At 39.3% G+C, this 15950-nt stretch overlaps 1 protein-coding gene across 7 annotated transcripts in view; it reads right to left on the bottom strand.

Moving 5' to 3' along the window:
* Nucleotides 1–735: 735 nt before the first annotated feature.
* The window catches only part of HLTF (helicase like transcription factor), a 158217-nt gene continuing 143002 nt past the window's right edge, over nucleotides 736–15950 (bottom strand). For all 7 annotated transcript variants that reach the window (XM_059688194.1, XM_059688190.1, XM_059688191.1 and 4 more), the window contains one exon: nucleotides 736–2976. In XM_059688194.1, the coding sequence (XP_059544177.1) occupies nucleotides 2824–2976 (153 nt within the window). In that variant the 3' untranslated portion in view covers nucleotides 736–2823. The remainder of the gene's footprint in view (nucleotides 2977–15950) is intronic.

Below are 15950 nucleotides of genomic sequence, written 5' to 3'. Positions count from 1 at the left end.
GCCAGCTTATAGGTTTCCAGGCCACTGGAAAGACGGCAGGGAAGCAGTCCTTCATAGCTACTAGTATTTTTAGCTTTTTTATTCAGAAGTACCACACAAACTAGGTACCAAATCCACAATGTAGAACATGTAAGAAATGTTACTATATACTCAATAATGAATTAACTGAGGGTAAGCTGTTATATTACATATTTTGCAAATATTTTAATGTTAATATAATTAAAAACTTAAGGATAAACATCTGAGTTCTTTTTAAGGAGCCAAACATAAAATTGTCTTCATAATTTTGGTGACTCTTCCAAATCCCAATGAATAGAACTGTGGCAAGTATGATAAATAAATAAAAAAATATACCAATGTCTTTGGTGTCCCCTAACAGAAAACAGACACTGTTGGAGGATAATTTCATTGGCACTCACTGATAATAAACAGAAGATCATTTTCTTGATTAACTATTTCCAATCCTAGAGCTGTAATAGAGCAAAATCTATAATTCAGTGTGTATGATTTAGTAACACCACTATACATAGGTATTATCATAAGTAAAAAAATAATTAGAACCAATATTTTTGAATATCAATACATTTAACATAAAGTAAAAAATTATATACACTGATTTCTAAGAAACTCAACTAATATAGTAATATAGACATCTTCATATAAGTGTGATATTTATGAAAGATTAAATTTTCTTTAAAGAAAAAGTCATTAAAATTATGGCACTGAGGAAGCGAATAAATTTTTAAAACTTTTATTGATTTTAGATTTAAAACAAAATTCAGTTTGAACCACAAGTGGGAATACAATGCCTTCACGATACTTCTAAAGCTATTATTCTACATAATAATGAAACAATTAACAACATAGCATAATGTGAAGTTTTCATTCCAGTGGTTTATATATTTTCTTAGGATGGATTAATCTTGTTTTTTACTTAACACCATTTAATAGAATATACAAAAACAGAAAGGTATTTTTAAATGACTCGCCAAATTTATTATGAATGTGTTTAAAAACACAAGTATGGAAATGTTTGGGTAAAGAAGCAAGCAGTCTTCACCTCTATAGTGAGCTTGCAAGACTTTACTTTTGTAAGCCAGAAGAGTTAGGCTGTATTGTTTTTTTGTCGACTCCTTTTATATTTACTCTCTCTGAAGAACTGGTATATAGAGAATCCACTTACTGTATTTGATGAGATTTTGATCCACCCAATTTTTTGTGTAATGCTAGTACCATAATGTAAAGAACTTCCCCATTGCTCCTTAATGCTAGTGTCCCTGTCCACTCTTGTCCCTGTAGAAAGGTCTGCTGATCCTTTTCATCAGCCCTACCTCACCTACTGCCAAAGAGAAAAGAAACTGGAAAAATTCTTGCAATCTAACCCACTGTTTCCTTGAAGCAAGAGACAGGACACAGGAAAGAGAGGACTTAGCTGTTAATAGATTTAGCATAAACCTTTGATGGTGTGCCCCAGAACACAACATTGCCTCAATTTCCTATCTTTCCTATCTTTCTAACACTACAAGTAAAATATAAGGTGTTCTCTAGTCTGGATCATCAAACATAAAGCTTCTCCTATTACAGTAATTAATCTCTTCTTTCTTTGAATTAAAAAAGAAAAAGTTTCCCTTAAGGGAAAAACAACACTGATTGCCTAATCTGATTGCTGAATTATAGCTTATGTGTTTTAAATGTGATTCAAAGAATCATCTAGAATTCTATGGCAACTACTATGAGTTTGATTAACAGAAAAGTAACAGAAAGATGATAAATTCTGTAGATAGATGGAAGGATGAATTACTGAAGGTCCAAACACAAATTCTGATTCTAAACACAATAACAAAGACATTTTTCCTTTCAGGACTAAGATGTCTTTAAGAGTCAAAATTATTTTGGAGGTCATCCAGTCCAACTTCCATCTAGGTATTATACCTCTCACATATAGTAGTCTTCAGAATTATAAAAATGTATAAAGTTATTTTTTTAAAAACCTACATAAATAAAAGTTATCTATATATAGAAATATCTATTCAGCAATTCCATAATTTAAATCAAATTGGGTAGAATTTGCTCCCTTTCACCCCCACAGACCATATTTACACACTAACACATCAAGTTACATTTAAGCAATGAATAGTACCTGACTAAAATGGAGAACACAGTACTCTAACACAGTCCCTAATCTTTTTCATGAACATAAAATTGCAAATCACTTATATGAATTATATCTCAATGAAACTGTAAAAAAAAAAAATTATAAGTAAATTACTAACTTGGACTTTGGTCTCTCATTTTAAGGTTTGGTTCTGGAATGCAAATATGGTCTTTGAAAGTCCAATAAAACCAATCTTTTCTATAGACTGTGTATATATGAATAGCTTACAAGGACTGTTGAATCCATTGCATCACAAACAGGAGGACTGATGGAAAACCAAATGTGTCCAACATAGAAAATAACTATTTGGTCAAAAGTATATAAAAGGTTTTACCTTATTTGAAATTTGAAAAAGCTGAGTACTTGCAAGATATATGAAAATACTCAGCAGAGATACTATGAAAACTTGAATAACAAAGTAACTTTAGTTCTCAAAAAAATTCTTTTAGGCCACAGTATATAACAGAACTTACTGCTATTTTAAATATCATTAAAATATAGGTTCATATATAGAAGAGATTATGTATCAGTAATACTACTTCACTGACAAAAAAAAAATGCCCCTTCTAGAAGATATATTCACGAGATCTCATTTCTAAAACTGTATTTTCCTCATTTCTAAAACAACTGTATATCTGATCAAACCAATCTTACCAAAATCCCACAAATTATAAATCAATTAAAGTTTTGATTTCATTAATTTTAGCTTGTTTCACTTCACTGGCATTTGTTTTTTTTGTTCCAAAGGCTCCAGCTGCAAGTTCTCTCTTTGTATTTTGTATTTTCAGCATATTTTCTTCAACAGAGTCCTTCACAATAAACTTTAAAGGAAAAGAAAAAGGTAAATTGGTTAAGTATTTGTTAGGTCACAATATTTAAAATCTTTAACATACAGATCTTATAACATAGAAACCCACACCTGAAACCTATTTGTTCATGTTGACCAATGTCACCCCAATAAATTTAAAGAAATGAAAACTTGAGAATATGAAAACATAGATCTACATTCTTGTAGTATTGTGTAGCTTTCAAAAATGGTCAATAAGCCCTAGACAATTTGGCTCAATGGATAAAGTGTCAGCCTGCGGACCGAAGGGACCCAGGTTCAATTGGGTCAAAGACACATACCCTGATTGCAGGCTCCTTCCTTCCCAGCCCAGGCCCTGGTCAGGCTGTGCAGGAAGCAACCAATCCATGTGTTTCTCTCACATCAATATTTCTCTCTGTCTTTCCCTCTCTCTCATCTACTCTCTCTAAAAATCAATGGAAAAATATCCTCAGGTGAGGATTTTAAAAAACAACAGGTCAATAATAACCTATTAGAAACTATTGAGAAGAAAACCAAGATGGCGGCATAGGTAAACACCGGAGTTAGCTGCCTCGAACAACCACTTCACAAATACAACTAAAAGACAGAACGGACATCGCCCAGAACCACAGGAAGACTGGCTGAGGGGAAATTCTTCAACTAGAAGGAAAGAGAACAGCATACGAGACTCAGAGGAGGCGCAGTGCGGAAAATACAAAGGTGCGGAGGTATGCGTGGAGTGGGCTGGTAGCTGAGGGCGCAGTTGTCGTTTTCAATTGGGAGGGAGTCTCAGATTCTGAGCTCCAGTTCTGGGCGAGTCTCTAGGGACCCAGACTCAAACAGGAGAAGTGGGACTGTCTGGCACCGGTCGGAAAGAGAGGGCAGCTTTCTCTCCGAGGTTTGCAGCAGTTGCTGGGACCCTGAGAGGCAGAGCCCCTGGGGACAGGACTGAGAGCAGCCATAACTGCTCCCTCAACCCGCCCGCCCTGTTTGATCCCTTGCGACCAGCCCCGCCCAAGCGCTGCACAGAGGCATTTGCCGGATAGCCTCAGGCAAAGGCTAGATTAGCACCTCCCTAGAGGACAGAAGTTTTCCCACTGCAGACACAGCTGATTCTCACAGCCAGTTGGCCTGGAGGTCAAATCCCCCTAGTATTAACTACAACAATCAAGGCTTAACTACAACAAGACTGCCCACAAACACCACTAGGGGGTGCACCAAGAAAGTATAAAAAATGCGGAGACAAAGAAACAGGACAAAACTGTCAATGGAGGATATTGAGTTCAGAACCACACTTTTAAGGTCTCTCAAGAACTGTCTAGAAGCCGCCGATAAAGTTATTGAGATCCTCAAGAAATCTAATGAGACCCTCGATGTTATGATAAAGAACCAACTAGAAATTAAGCATACACGGACTGAAATAATGAATATTATACAGACTCCCAACAGCAGACCAGAGGAGCGCAAGAATCAAGTCAAAGACTTGAAATGCGAAGAAGCAAAAAACACCCAACCAGAAAAGCAAAATGAAAAAAGAATCCAAAAATACGAAGATAGTGTAAGGAGCCTCTGGGACAACTTCAAGCGTACCAACATCAGAATTATAGGGGTGCCAGAAGATGAGAGAGACCAAGATATTGAAAACCTATTTGAAGAAATAATGACAGAAAACTTCCCCCACCTGGTGAAAGAAATAGACTTACAGGTCCAAGAAGCGCAGAGAACCCCAAACAAAAGGAATCCAAAGAGGACCACACCAAGACACATCATAATTAAAATGCCAAGAGCAAAAGACAAAGAGAGAATCCTAAAAGCAGCAAGAGAAAGAAACTCAGTCACCTACAAGGGAGTACCCATACGACTGTCAGCTGATTTCTCAACAGAAACTTTGCAGGCCAGAAGGGAGTGGCAAGAAATATTCAAAGTGATGAATGCCAAGAACCTACAACCAAGATTACTTTATCCAGCAAAGCTAGCATTCAGAATTGAAGGTCAGATAAAGAGCTTCACAGATAAGGAAAAGCTAAAGGAGTTCATCACCACCAAACCAGGATTATATGAAATGCTGAAAGGTATCCTTTAAGAAGAGGAAGAAGAAGAAAAAGGAAAAGATACTAATTATGAACAACAAATATGCATCTATCAACAAGTGAATCTAAGAATCAAGTGAATAAATAATCTGATGAACAGAATGAACTGGTGATTATAATACAATCAGGGACATAGAAAGGGAATGGACTCACTATTCTTGGTGGGGAAAGGGGTGTGGGAGATGTGGGAAGAGACTGGACAAAAATTGTGCACCTAGGGATGAGGACAGTGTGTGTGGGGGGGCGGGGTAAGGGCAGAGGGTGGGGTGGGAACTGGGTGGAGGGGAGCTATGGGGGGGAAAAAAGAGGAACAAATGTAATAATCTGAACAATAAAGATTTACAAAAAAAAAAAAAAAAAAAAAAGACAATAAAACCAGAACTTGGCTGGAGATCCTGGCTAGAGAACCTGGCTAGAGAACGTGGCTATGATGATCACTTGGGAAAAAAAAAAAAAAAAAGAAACTATTTAGTTCCACCTTTTACCTGACTATACAATGAGCATATTCAGAACATCTTACCTAATAATAGACAAACATGTAAATTGACCGTCCCTCAGCTACGCTTACCAGCCAATCAGGAGAGCATGCAAAGTAACCCAACAAAGATGGCGGTTAATTTGCATATGTAGGTGCGAAGTGGAGGAGCGAAGACTGAAGGCCCCAGCCGGAGCAAAGGCCTGGGTCCCGGGTGCCAGAGGAAAACCAGTGCTGGCAGCCAGGGGAAGGGAAGGCCTATTGCATTGAGTCTCTTCGTACAACGGGCCTCTAGTAATATAATAACTAGAGATGAGATTGCATTCCCTTATCACTCAATATTGTTTTCTGATACAAAAAATATGGCCATAAAGATATGTTACATCTTAAAACCCCATCATCAAATAAGACAGCACACACACAAAAAAACCAAACTTTAAAGGCAGCTCTGTAAGTGGAATAATAGCAAAAATAAATGTATCATTATATTTTAAAAGCTAAATGATATTTTCTCAGAAATGCAAGAATTAGCCTTTATCTTGTATAATTCATAACATGAAAAAAAATAAAGAAAAGTGAGTATCTCAACAGATGCTTAAGAAACACTTGATAAAATTCAACATTTATTCCTGATAAAAGAAAATCCACATTTACCTAGAAATAAATGTCCTCAACCACATTAAGGGCATCTACTAGAAACTTCCCCAAAACAACATATTTCATATAAAACAAGCATTTCCAACAGAGACAGAAACAAGTCAAAAATTGTTACTATCACTACTGCTGTCCAACACTATTAGAGGTTCTGGTTACTGTAATAACTAAAGTTGTTATGTATTGAGATACATAAAAAAAATTTAATGATGTGAATGTACTTAGGAGATACTACCTAAGTTCCTGTATAGGAACACTCTTATTAAAAAGATAGTTATCAAGTTATCAAATTAATCATAAATTCAATAAATCCCAAACGAGATTTCTTAAATGAGATTTGGTAACCTAAACCCAAAGTGCAATTTAGGAGTAATAGTAATAACCAATAAAATATTCACAATGAAGGATAATGTGAGCACTTTGCCCCACTATCTGTCAAAATACCTATTTATATAAAGAGTCAGGGTCTGTAACATCCAAAACGACCAAAGGGATGACTGAATGCCAGGCTGTGCACACAGCAGGCTCGGGTGGGCGGGAACAGGTGAGTGGGTTGAACTGCTGACCTCTTGGAGAGAGAGATAAGCGGGGCTGATCAGCAGCTGCCGTGGGTGCTGGTGAGGCCCAGAGAGAAAAGCAGGGTCTGATCCGCAGCCTCTGTGGCAACTGCTGATCAGCCCTTGCCTCTCTCTCTGGGCCTTGCCAGCAGCTACGCCTCTCTCTCTCTCTTCGAGAGGTCAGAAGTTCAGCCAGCTTGCCAGCAGCCTGGGGTAGCTGCTGATCAGCCCCACCTCTCTGATTAGTCCCGAGATAGGCCTGGAAACGCTGACTGGCATAGAAACTGACCAATCAGAACAAAATCTGGGTGAAGTGCGAGGAGCCAATGGCTGCCTAGGAGGCGGAGCTTTTGACGCTGACTGGCATAGAAACCGCCCAATCAGAACCTAATCTGAATGTTGGAGACGGAAGATGGCGGCGATATAGGCAGACGCGTCCCAGGTCGTGTCCGGGAGCAAATGGAATGAGCAGCTGAAACTAGTAACACCCACACCGAATTGGCGAAATTGCTCAGCTGGTGAGACGGTTTGCAGCCGGGAAGAGCAGAACTCCCCTGGAAAGCAGATCCAAGCAACAGCAACCTCCTGAGCACCACATCCTCTGCTGAGGAACAGCAGCTGTATGTGAAACCTCGCCCCACCAGCCAGAAGAGCCACCACAGCTGTGAACAGCACCCACCAGAGGAGCTGATGCCAACTGAAGAGCAGCTGCTACCGCAACCGCCCGAAGAGCAACCACAGACCAAGGAGTCACTGCCACCAAGGGAGCAACCACTGAACGACTCAACGTCTAGATATGTCAGTGAGATCAAACATGGGTAGACAAAGAAACCCCCAAAGGAAAGAGAAGGAGGACTCTCCAGAAAAGCAGCTAAGTAATACAGGGGCATGCAACATGACAGAAAAAGAATTCAGAATAAGGGTCCTAGAGTGCATAAACCGGATGGAGGAAAAAATCGACAACCTCTGCAAGAAGCAAGAAGAAACAGATGAAAAAATCGACAACCTCTGCAAGAAGCAAGAAGAAATAGATGAAAAAATCGATAACATATGGAAGAAGCTAGAAGAAACAGATGAAAAAATCAACAACTTAAGTAAGACCCAAGAAGAAATGAAGAGTGATATAGCTGCAATGAAAAACTCCATTGAAAGTATCAACAGTAGACTAGGAGAAGCGGAGGACCGAATTAGTGAATTAGAAGACAAGGAAGCAAAACACACCCAAAATGTACTGCAATTGGAGAAAAAAATTAAAAGACAGGAGGAGAGCCTAAGGGAGCTTTGGAACAACATGAAACGAAACAACATACGAATAATAGGAGTACCAGAACAACAGAAGGATGAACAAGGATTAGAAAACCTATTAGAAGAAATAATATCAGAAAACTTCCCTGAGGTGGGGAAGAAAAAAGTCACACAAGCCCAGAGAGTCCCAAACAAGGTGAACCCGAAAAGACCCACACCAAGACACATCATAATTACCATGGCAAATGTTCAGGACAAAGAGAGAATCTTACAGGCTGCAAGAGAGAGATGGAAAGTTACATACAAGGGATCTCCCATTAGATTGTCAAATGATTTCTCAACAGAAACACATCGGGCCAGAAAAGAATGGACTGAAAATTACAAAGTGATGCAAAGCAAAGGACTGAATCCAAGAATACTCTATCCAGCAAGGCTATCATTCAAACTTGAAGGGGAAATAAGAAGCTTCACAGACAAAAAAAGGCTAAGGGAGTTTATCACCACCAAGCCAGCAATGCAAGGAATGCTAAAGGGACTGGTATAAAAAGAAGAAATAAAAAGCTCAGAAAGAAAACAGCCACACACACACACAAAAAGAAATGGCTACAAACAAGTACCTTTCAATAATAACTTTAAACGTAAATGGACTAAATGCTCCAACCAAAAGACATCGAGTGGCTGAATGGATAAAAAAACATGACCCATACATCTGCTGTCTACAAGAAACCCACCTCATTAGAAGGGACTCACACAGACTGAAAGTGAAAGGATGGAAAAATATCTTGCAGGCAAATGGAAAGGAAAAGAAAGCTGGGGTAGCAATACTTATATCGGACAAAATAGACCTCAAAGTGAAGGCCATAACAAGAGATAAGGAAGGCCACTTCATAATACTAAAGGGTTCAATACAACAAGAAGATATAACCCTGGTAAACATATATGCACCCAATGCAGGAGCACCCAAATTCATAAAAAAACTCCTGGAAGATATCAAAGGAGAGATCGACAACAATACAATCATAGTAGGAGACTTCAATACACCCCTGACAGCACTGGATAAGCCCTCTAAACAAACAATCAGCAAAGATACAGCAATCCTAAATGACTCACTAGATCAGATGGACTTAATAGACATCTTCAGAACACTTCACCCCAAAGCCAGGGAATATACATTCTACTCAAATGCTCATAAGACATATTCAAAAATAGACCATATATTGGGTCACAAGCAAAGTATTCCCAAATTCAAGAAGATTGAAATCATAAAAAGCGGCTTCGCAGACCACGATGGCATAATATTAGAAATAAACTACAATAAAAACAACCCAAAATGCTCAAACACCTGGAAGCTGAATAGCATGCTATTAAATATTGATTGGGTTACCAATGAGATCAAAGAAGAAATTAAAAACATCCTGGAAACTAATGACAATGAAAACACAACAATCCAAAACCAATGGGATGCAATGAAAGCAGTCCTGAGAGGGAAGTTCATAGCTTTACAGGCCTATCTCAAAAAACAAGAAAAAATGGTAGTAAATCATCTAACTCTACAACTCAAAGAATTAGAAAGAGAGCAACAAGAAAACCCCAGAGTGAGCAGAAGGAAGGAGATAATAAAGCTTAGAGCAGAAATAAATGACATAGAGACCAAAAAAACAATACAGAAAATCAATGAAACCAAGAGCTGGTTCTTTGAAAGGATAAACAAGATTGACAGACCTCTAGCAAGACTCACCAAGAAGCAGAGAGAGAGGACCCAAATAAACAAAATCAGAAACGATAGAGGCGAAATAACAACAGACCCCACAGAAATACAAATGATTGTTAAAAAATACTATGGACAGCTCTACTCCAACAAACTAGACAACCTGGAGGAAATGGACAAATTCCTAGAAAAATACAACATTCCAAAACTCAATCAGGAAGAATCTAAAAATCTCAACAGGCCAATAACCATGGAAGAAATTGAAGCAGTCATCAAAAAGCTTCCATCAAACAAAAGCCCAGGACCAGACGGCTTCACAGGGGAGTTTTACCAAACATTCAAGGAAGAACTAAAACCTATCCTCCTCAGACTACTACAAAAAATTCAAGAGGAAGGAACACTTCCAAGCTCATTCTATGAAGCCAGCATCACCCTAATACCCAAACCAGGGAAAGACAACACAATGAAAGAGAATTACAGGCCAATATCCCTCATGAACATAGATGCCAAAATCCTCAACAAAATCTTAGCAAATCGGATCCAGCAGTACATCAGAAAGATCATACACCATGACCAAGTAGGATTTATCCCAGGGATGCAAGGATGGTACAATATCCGCAAATCAATAAACGTGATACATCACATAAACAAATTGAAAGAAAAAAACCACATGGTCTTATCAATTGATGCAGAAAAAGCATTTGACAAAATTCAACACCCATTTTTGATAAAAACTCTCAGCAAGGTGGGAGTAGAAGGATCATACCTCAACATAATAAAAGCCATATATGACAGGCCCACAGCCAACATCATACTCAATGGACAAAAACTAACGCCATTTCCCCTAAGAACAGGAACAAGACAGGGATGCCCCCTCTCACCACTCCTGTTCAACATAGTACTGGAAGTGTTAGCCATTGCAATTCGGCAAGAAGAAGAAATAAAAGGCATCCAAATTGGAAAAGAAGAAGTAAAACTGTCCTTATTTGCAGACGACATGATATTATACATACAAAACCCTAGAGATTCCATCAAAAAGCTACTAGACTTAATACATGAATTTGGCAATGTAGCAGGATACAAAATTAACCCCAAGAAATCTGAGGCATTTCTATACACCAATAGTGAACTTTCAGAAAGAGAGATTATAAAAACAATCCCGTTTACCATTGCACCAAAAAAATTAAGCTACCTAGGAATAAACTTAACTAAAGAGGTAAAAGACCTCTACTCAGAAAACTACAGGACGTTGAAAAAAGATATAGAGGAAGACATAAACAGATGGAAGAACATACCGTGTTCATGGATTGGTAGAATCAACATCATTAAAATGTCCATACTACCCAAAGCAATCTATAAATTCAACGCACTTCCCATTAAAATACCAACGGCATACTTCAGAGATCTAGAACGAACTCTCCAAAAATTCATCTGGAATAAAAAAAGACCCCGAATAGCTGCAGCAATCCTGAAAAAGAACAAAGTAGGTGGCATCTCAATACCAGATATCACGTTGTATTACAAAGCCACTGTTCTCAAAACTGCCTGGTACTGGCACAAGAATAGGCATTATAGATCAATGGAATAGAATAGAGAGCCCAGAAATCGGCCCGAATCAATATGCTCAATTAATATTTGACAAAGGAGGCAAGAACATACAATGGAGTCAAGATAGTCTCTTCAATAAATGGTGTTGGGAAAATTGGACAGATATATGCAAGAAAATGAAACTAGACCACCAACTTACACCATACACAAAAATAAACTCAAAATGGATAAAGGACTTAAATGTACGACAGGCAACCATAAAAATTCTAGAAGAATCCAAAGGCAACAAAATCTCAGACATATGCCGAAGCAATTTCTTCACTGATACAGCTCCTAGGGCACTTGAAACTAAAGAAAAAATTAACAAATGGGACTACATCAAAATAAAAAACTTCTGCACAGCAAAAGAAACCATCAACAAAACAACGAGAAAACCCACTGTGTGGGAAAACATATTTGCCAATGACATATCTGATAAGGGCCTAATCTCCAAAATTTATAGGGAACTCATACAACTTAACAAAAGGAAGATAAACAATCCAATCAAAAAATGGGCAAAGGACCTAAATAGACACCTTTCAAAAGAGGACATTCAGAAAGCCAAGAGACATATGAAAACATGCTCAAAGTCACTAATCATCCAAGAGATGCAAATCAAAACAACAATGAGATACCATCTCACACCTGTCAGACTGGCTATCATCAACAAATCAACAAACGACAAGTGTTGGAGAGGATGTGGAGAAAAAGGAACACTTGTGCACTGCTGGTGGGAATGCAGACTGGTGCAGCCACTATGGAAGACAGTATGGAGTTTCCTTAAAAAACTGAAAATGGAACTCCCATTTGACCCTGTGATCCCACTTCTAGGAATATATCCCATGAAACCGGAAACACCAATCAGAAAGGATATATGCACCCCTATGTTCACAGCAGCACAATTCACCATAGCTAAGATCTGGAAACAGCCTAAGTGCCCATCAGTAGATGAATGGATTAGAAAACTGTGGTACATCTACACGATGGAATACTATGCTGCTGTAAAAAGGAAGGAACTCTTACCATTTGCAACGTCATGGATGGAACTGGAGAGCATTATGCTAAGTGAAATAAGCCAGTCAATAAAGGAAAAATACCACATGATCTCACTCATTCATGGACAATAGAGACCATTATAAACTTTTGAACAATAATAGATACAGAGGCAGAGCTGCCTCAAACAGATTGTCAAACTGCAGCGGGAAGGCCGGGGAGGGTTGGGGGGCAGTAGGTAGGGGGGTAAGAGATCAACTAAAGGACTTGTATGCATGCATATAAGCATAACCAATGGACATAAGACACTGGGGGATAGGGGAGGCTAGGGGACTGTCTAGGGCGGGGGGATAAAATGGATACATATGTAATACCCTTTGTAATACTTTAAGCAATAAAAAAAAAAAAAATACAACTAAAAGACAAAACGGACATCATCCAGAACCACAGGAAGGCTGGCTAAGTGGAAATTCTACAATTACAAAGAAAGAGAAAAGCACACTGAGGCTCAGAGGAGGTGCAGAGGTAAAGTGCAGAGGTACGGAAGCGTGGGGAAAGGGCTGTCAACTGAGGACACGGTTGTCTTTTTCAATCGGGAGGGAGGCACAAGCTCCCAACAGCCCTGAACTCCAGTTCTGGCTGAGTCTCTGGTGACCCAGAATCGTACGGGGAGAAACTGGACTGTCTGGCATTGGGCAGAATTCGAGGACGGCTTTCTCTCAGAGGTGCTTGCAGCGATTACCAGGACACTGAGACCCGGGGCCTCTTAGGGAAGGACTGAGGATCAGCCATAGCTGTTTGCTCCACACTGTTGACTCCCTGAGACCCTGTCCAACCCAAGCTGTGCGCAGAGGCTTTTGCATATGAATGGCCTGGCCCTTTGCAATCTAAAATTACCTAAAAAACTGCAGCTGTATCGGAGAGACCCAGAACATCCAAAAGAAGGCCCAAGGACCCATAGCAGCTTGCATTGCTTCACAGCTGGGTCTCATCTGGGCACCTCCAAATCCCAAACAAAGAAGAGGAATCTGCAGATCTCTCTGTAGCTCCTGCTGGGTAGCCTCAGGCAGAGGCTAAATTAGCACCTCCTTAGAGATCCAAGTGCTAGTGTACCCCATGGTCAGAGTGGAACCATCCAGATTGCAGCTCCTCAGATCCATAAGGGACACACTCAGGGGGCAGACTCAGTGAGCATCAAAGCCCCACTGAAGTAAGTCTTGCCCCATAAGGGTGTCTCCAGCACAGAAGTTCTCCCATTGTAGACACAACTGGTCCTCACAGCCAATTGGCCTGGAGGTCAATTCCTCCCAGTGATACCTACAACAATGAAGGCTTAACTACAACAAGACTGTGCACAAAGCCCACAAAGGGGTGCACCAAGAGTGTCCACCTCAGGTAATAGGGGAGGCTGAGCCACTGGGCCCTATAGGACACCTAGCACAGAAAGCCACTCTATCAACACAGGGAAGCAGCCAAAATGCGGAGACAAAGAAACAGGTCACAAATGACAGAAATGGAGGAAAGCAAACTCCTGGATATAGAGTTCAAAACCACAGTTATAAGGTTTTTCAAGAATTTTCTAGAAACTGTCGATAAATTTAGTAAGACCCTCAATAAGTCTAGTTAGACTCTTGGGGATATGACAAAGGACCCACTAGAAATTAAGCATACACTGACTGAAATAAAATATATTATGCAGAGATTCAATAGCAGACTAGAGGATCCTAAGAATCAAGTCAAAGATTTGAAGTACGAAGAAGTAAAAAACACCCAACCGGAAAAGCAAAAAGAATCCAAAAATACGAAGATAGTGTAAGGAGCTTCTGGGACAACTTCAAGCGTACCAACATCCTAATTATGGGGGTGCCAGAAGAAGACAGAGAGCACGATACTGAAAACCTATTTGAAGAAATAATGACAGGAAACTTCCCCTACCTCGTGAAAGAGATAGACTTACAAGTCCAGGAAGCGCACAGAACCCCAAACAAAAGGAATCCAAAGAGGACCACACCAAGACACATCATAATTAAAATGCCAAGAGCAAAAGACAAAGAGAGAATCTTAAAAGCAGCAAGAGAAAGACAGTCAGTTACCTACAAGGGAGTACCCATACGACTGTCAGCTGATTTCTCAACAGAAACTTTGCAGGCCAGAAGGGAGTAGCAAGAAATATTCAAAGTGATGAATGCCAAGAACCTACAACCAAGATTACTTTACCCAGCAAAGCTAGCATTCAGAATTGAAGGTCAGATAAAGAGCTTCACAGATAAGGAAAAGCTAAAGGAGTTCATCACCACCAAACCAGTATTATATGAAATGCTGAAAGATATTCTTTAAGAAGTGGAAGAAGAAGAAAAAGGTAAAGATAAAAATTATGAACAACAAATACATATCTATCAACAAGTGAATCTAAAAATCAAGTAAATAAAAAATCTGATGAACAGAATAAACTGGTTCTAAAATATAACAGAATTAGGGGCATAGAAAGGGAGTGGACTGACAATTCTCAGGGGGAAAGGGGTGTAGGGGGTGCAGGAAGAGACTGGACAAAAATCGTACACCTATGGATGAGGACAGTGGAGGGGGAGGGGCAAAGGCGGAGAGTGGGGTGGGAACTGAGTGGAGGGGAGCTATGGGGGAACAAAGAGGAACGACTGTAATAATCTGAACAATAAAGATTTTTTTAAAAAAAGCTATCATTTAGAATTGAAGGTCAGATAAAGAGCTTCACAGATAAGAAAAAGCTAAAGGAGTTCATCACCACCAAACCAGTATTACATGAAATGTTGAAGGGTATTCTTTAAGACGAGAAGGAAAAAGAGGAGGAGGAGGAGGAGGAAGAGGAGGAAGAGGAGGAAGAGGAGGAAGAAGGAAAATATGAACAATAAAATGGCAATAAATACATTTCTATCAACAATTGAATCTAAACATCAAAATAAATAAGAAATCTAATGAACAGAATAAACTGGTGAATAAAATAGAATCAGAGGCATGGAAATGGAATAGAATGATGATTTTCAGAGGGAAGAGTGTGGGGGGTGGAAAGAGATTAAACAAAGATCTTATATGCATATATGCATTACCTATGGACATAGATTAGTGGTCAGCAAACCGAGGCTCGCGAGCCACATGCGGCTCTTTGGCCCCTTGATTGTGGCTCTTTCACAAAAAACCACGTGCGGGCACCCATATACAGTGCGATTGAAATTTCGTGGCCCATGTGCAGAAGTTGGTTTTCGGCCTGGGCGAGTCTATTTTGAAGAAGTGGCGTTAGAAGAAGTCGGTGTGGACATATATAGAGGATGAACGAAAGGAGATAGACGAAACAAGTATACAAGACAAGTGTGGATGGAAGAGTTGGAAGGGGTTGACCTCAGCGAATGTACCTCAATTAGATTGAGGACGTTTTTAGCAAAGGCCAGCTTAGGAGTACCCTAATTAAGTTAATAACAATGTACCTACCTATATACTTTAAGTTTAAAAAATTTGGCTCTGAAAAGAAATTTCAATCGTACTGTTGATATTTGGCTCTGTTGACTAATGAGTTTGCCAACCACTGACATAGACAATAGGGTGGCAAACACCTGGGGTGGGGCGGGAAGTGGGTGGAGGGGAAAAAGAGGGGCATCTATAATACTCTCAGTAATAAAGATTTTAAAAAAAAATTTTAAATACATA

Source organism: Myotis daubentonii, chromosome 3 (assembly GCF_963259705.1).
Source record: "Myotis daubentonii chromosome 3, mMyoDau2.1, whole genome shotgun sequence".
Taxonomy (NCBI): Eukaryota; Metazoa; Chordata; class Mammalia; order Chiroptera; family Vespertilionidae; genus Myotis; species Myotis daubentonii.
This window is presented reverse-complemented; position numbering and strand designations above follow the sequence as displayed.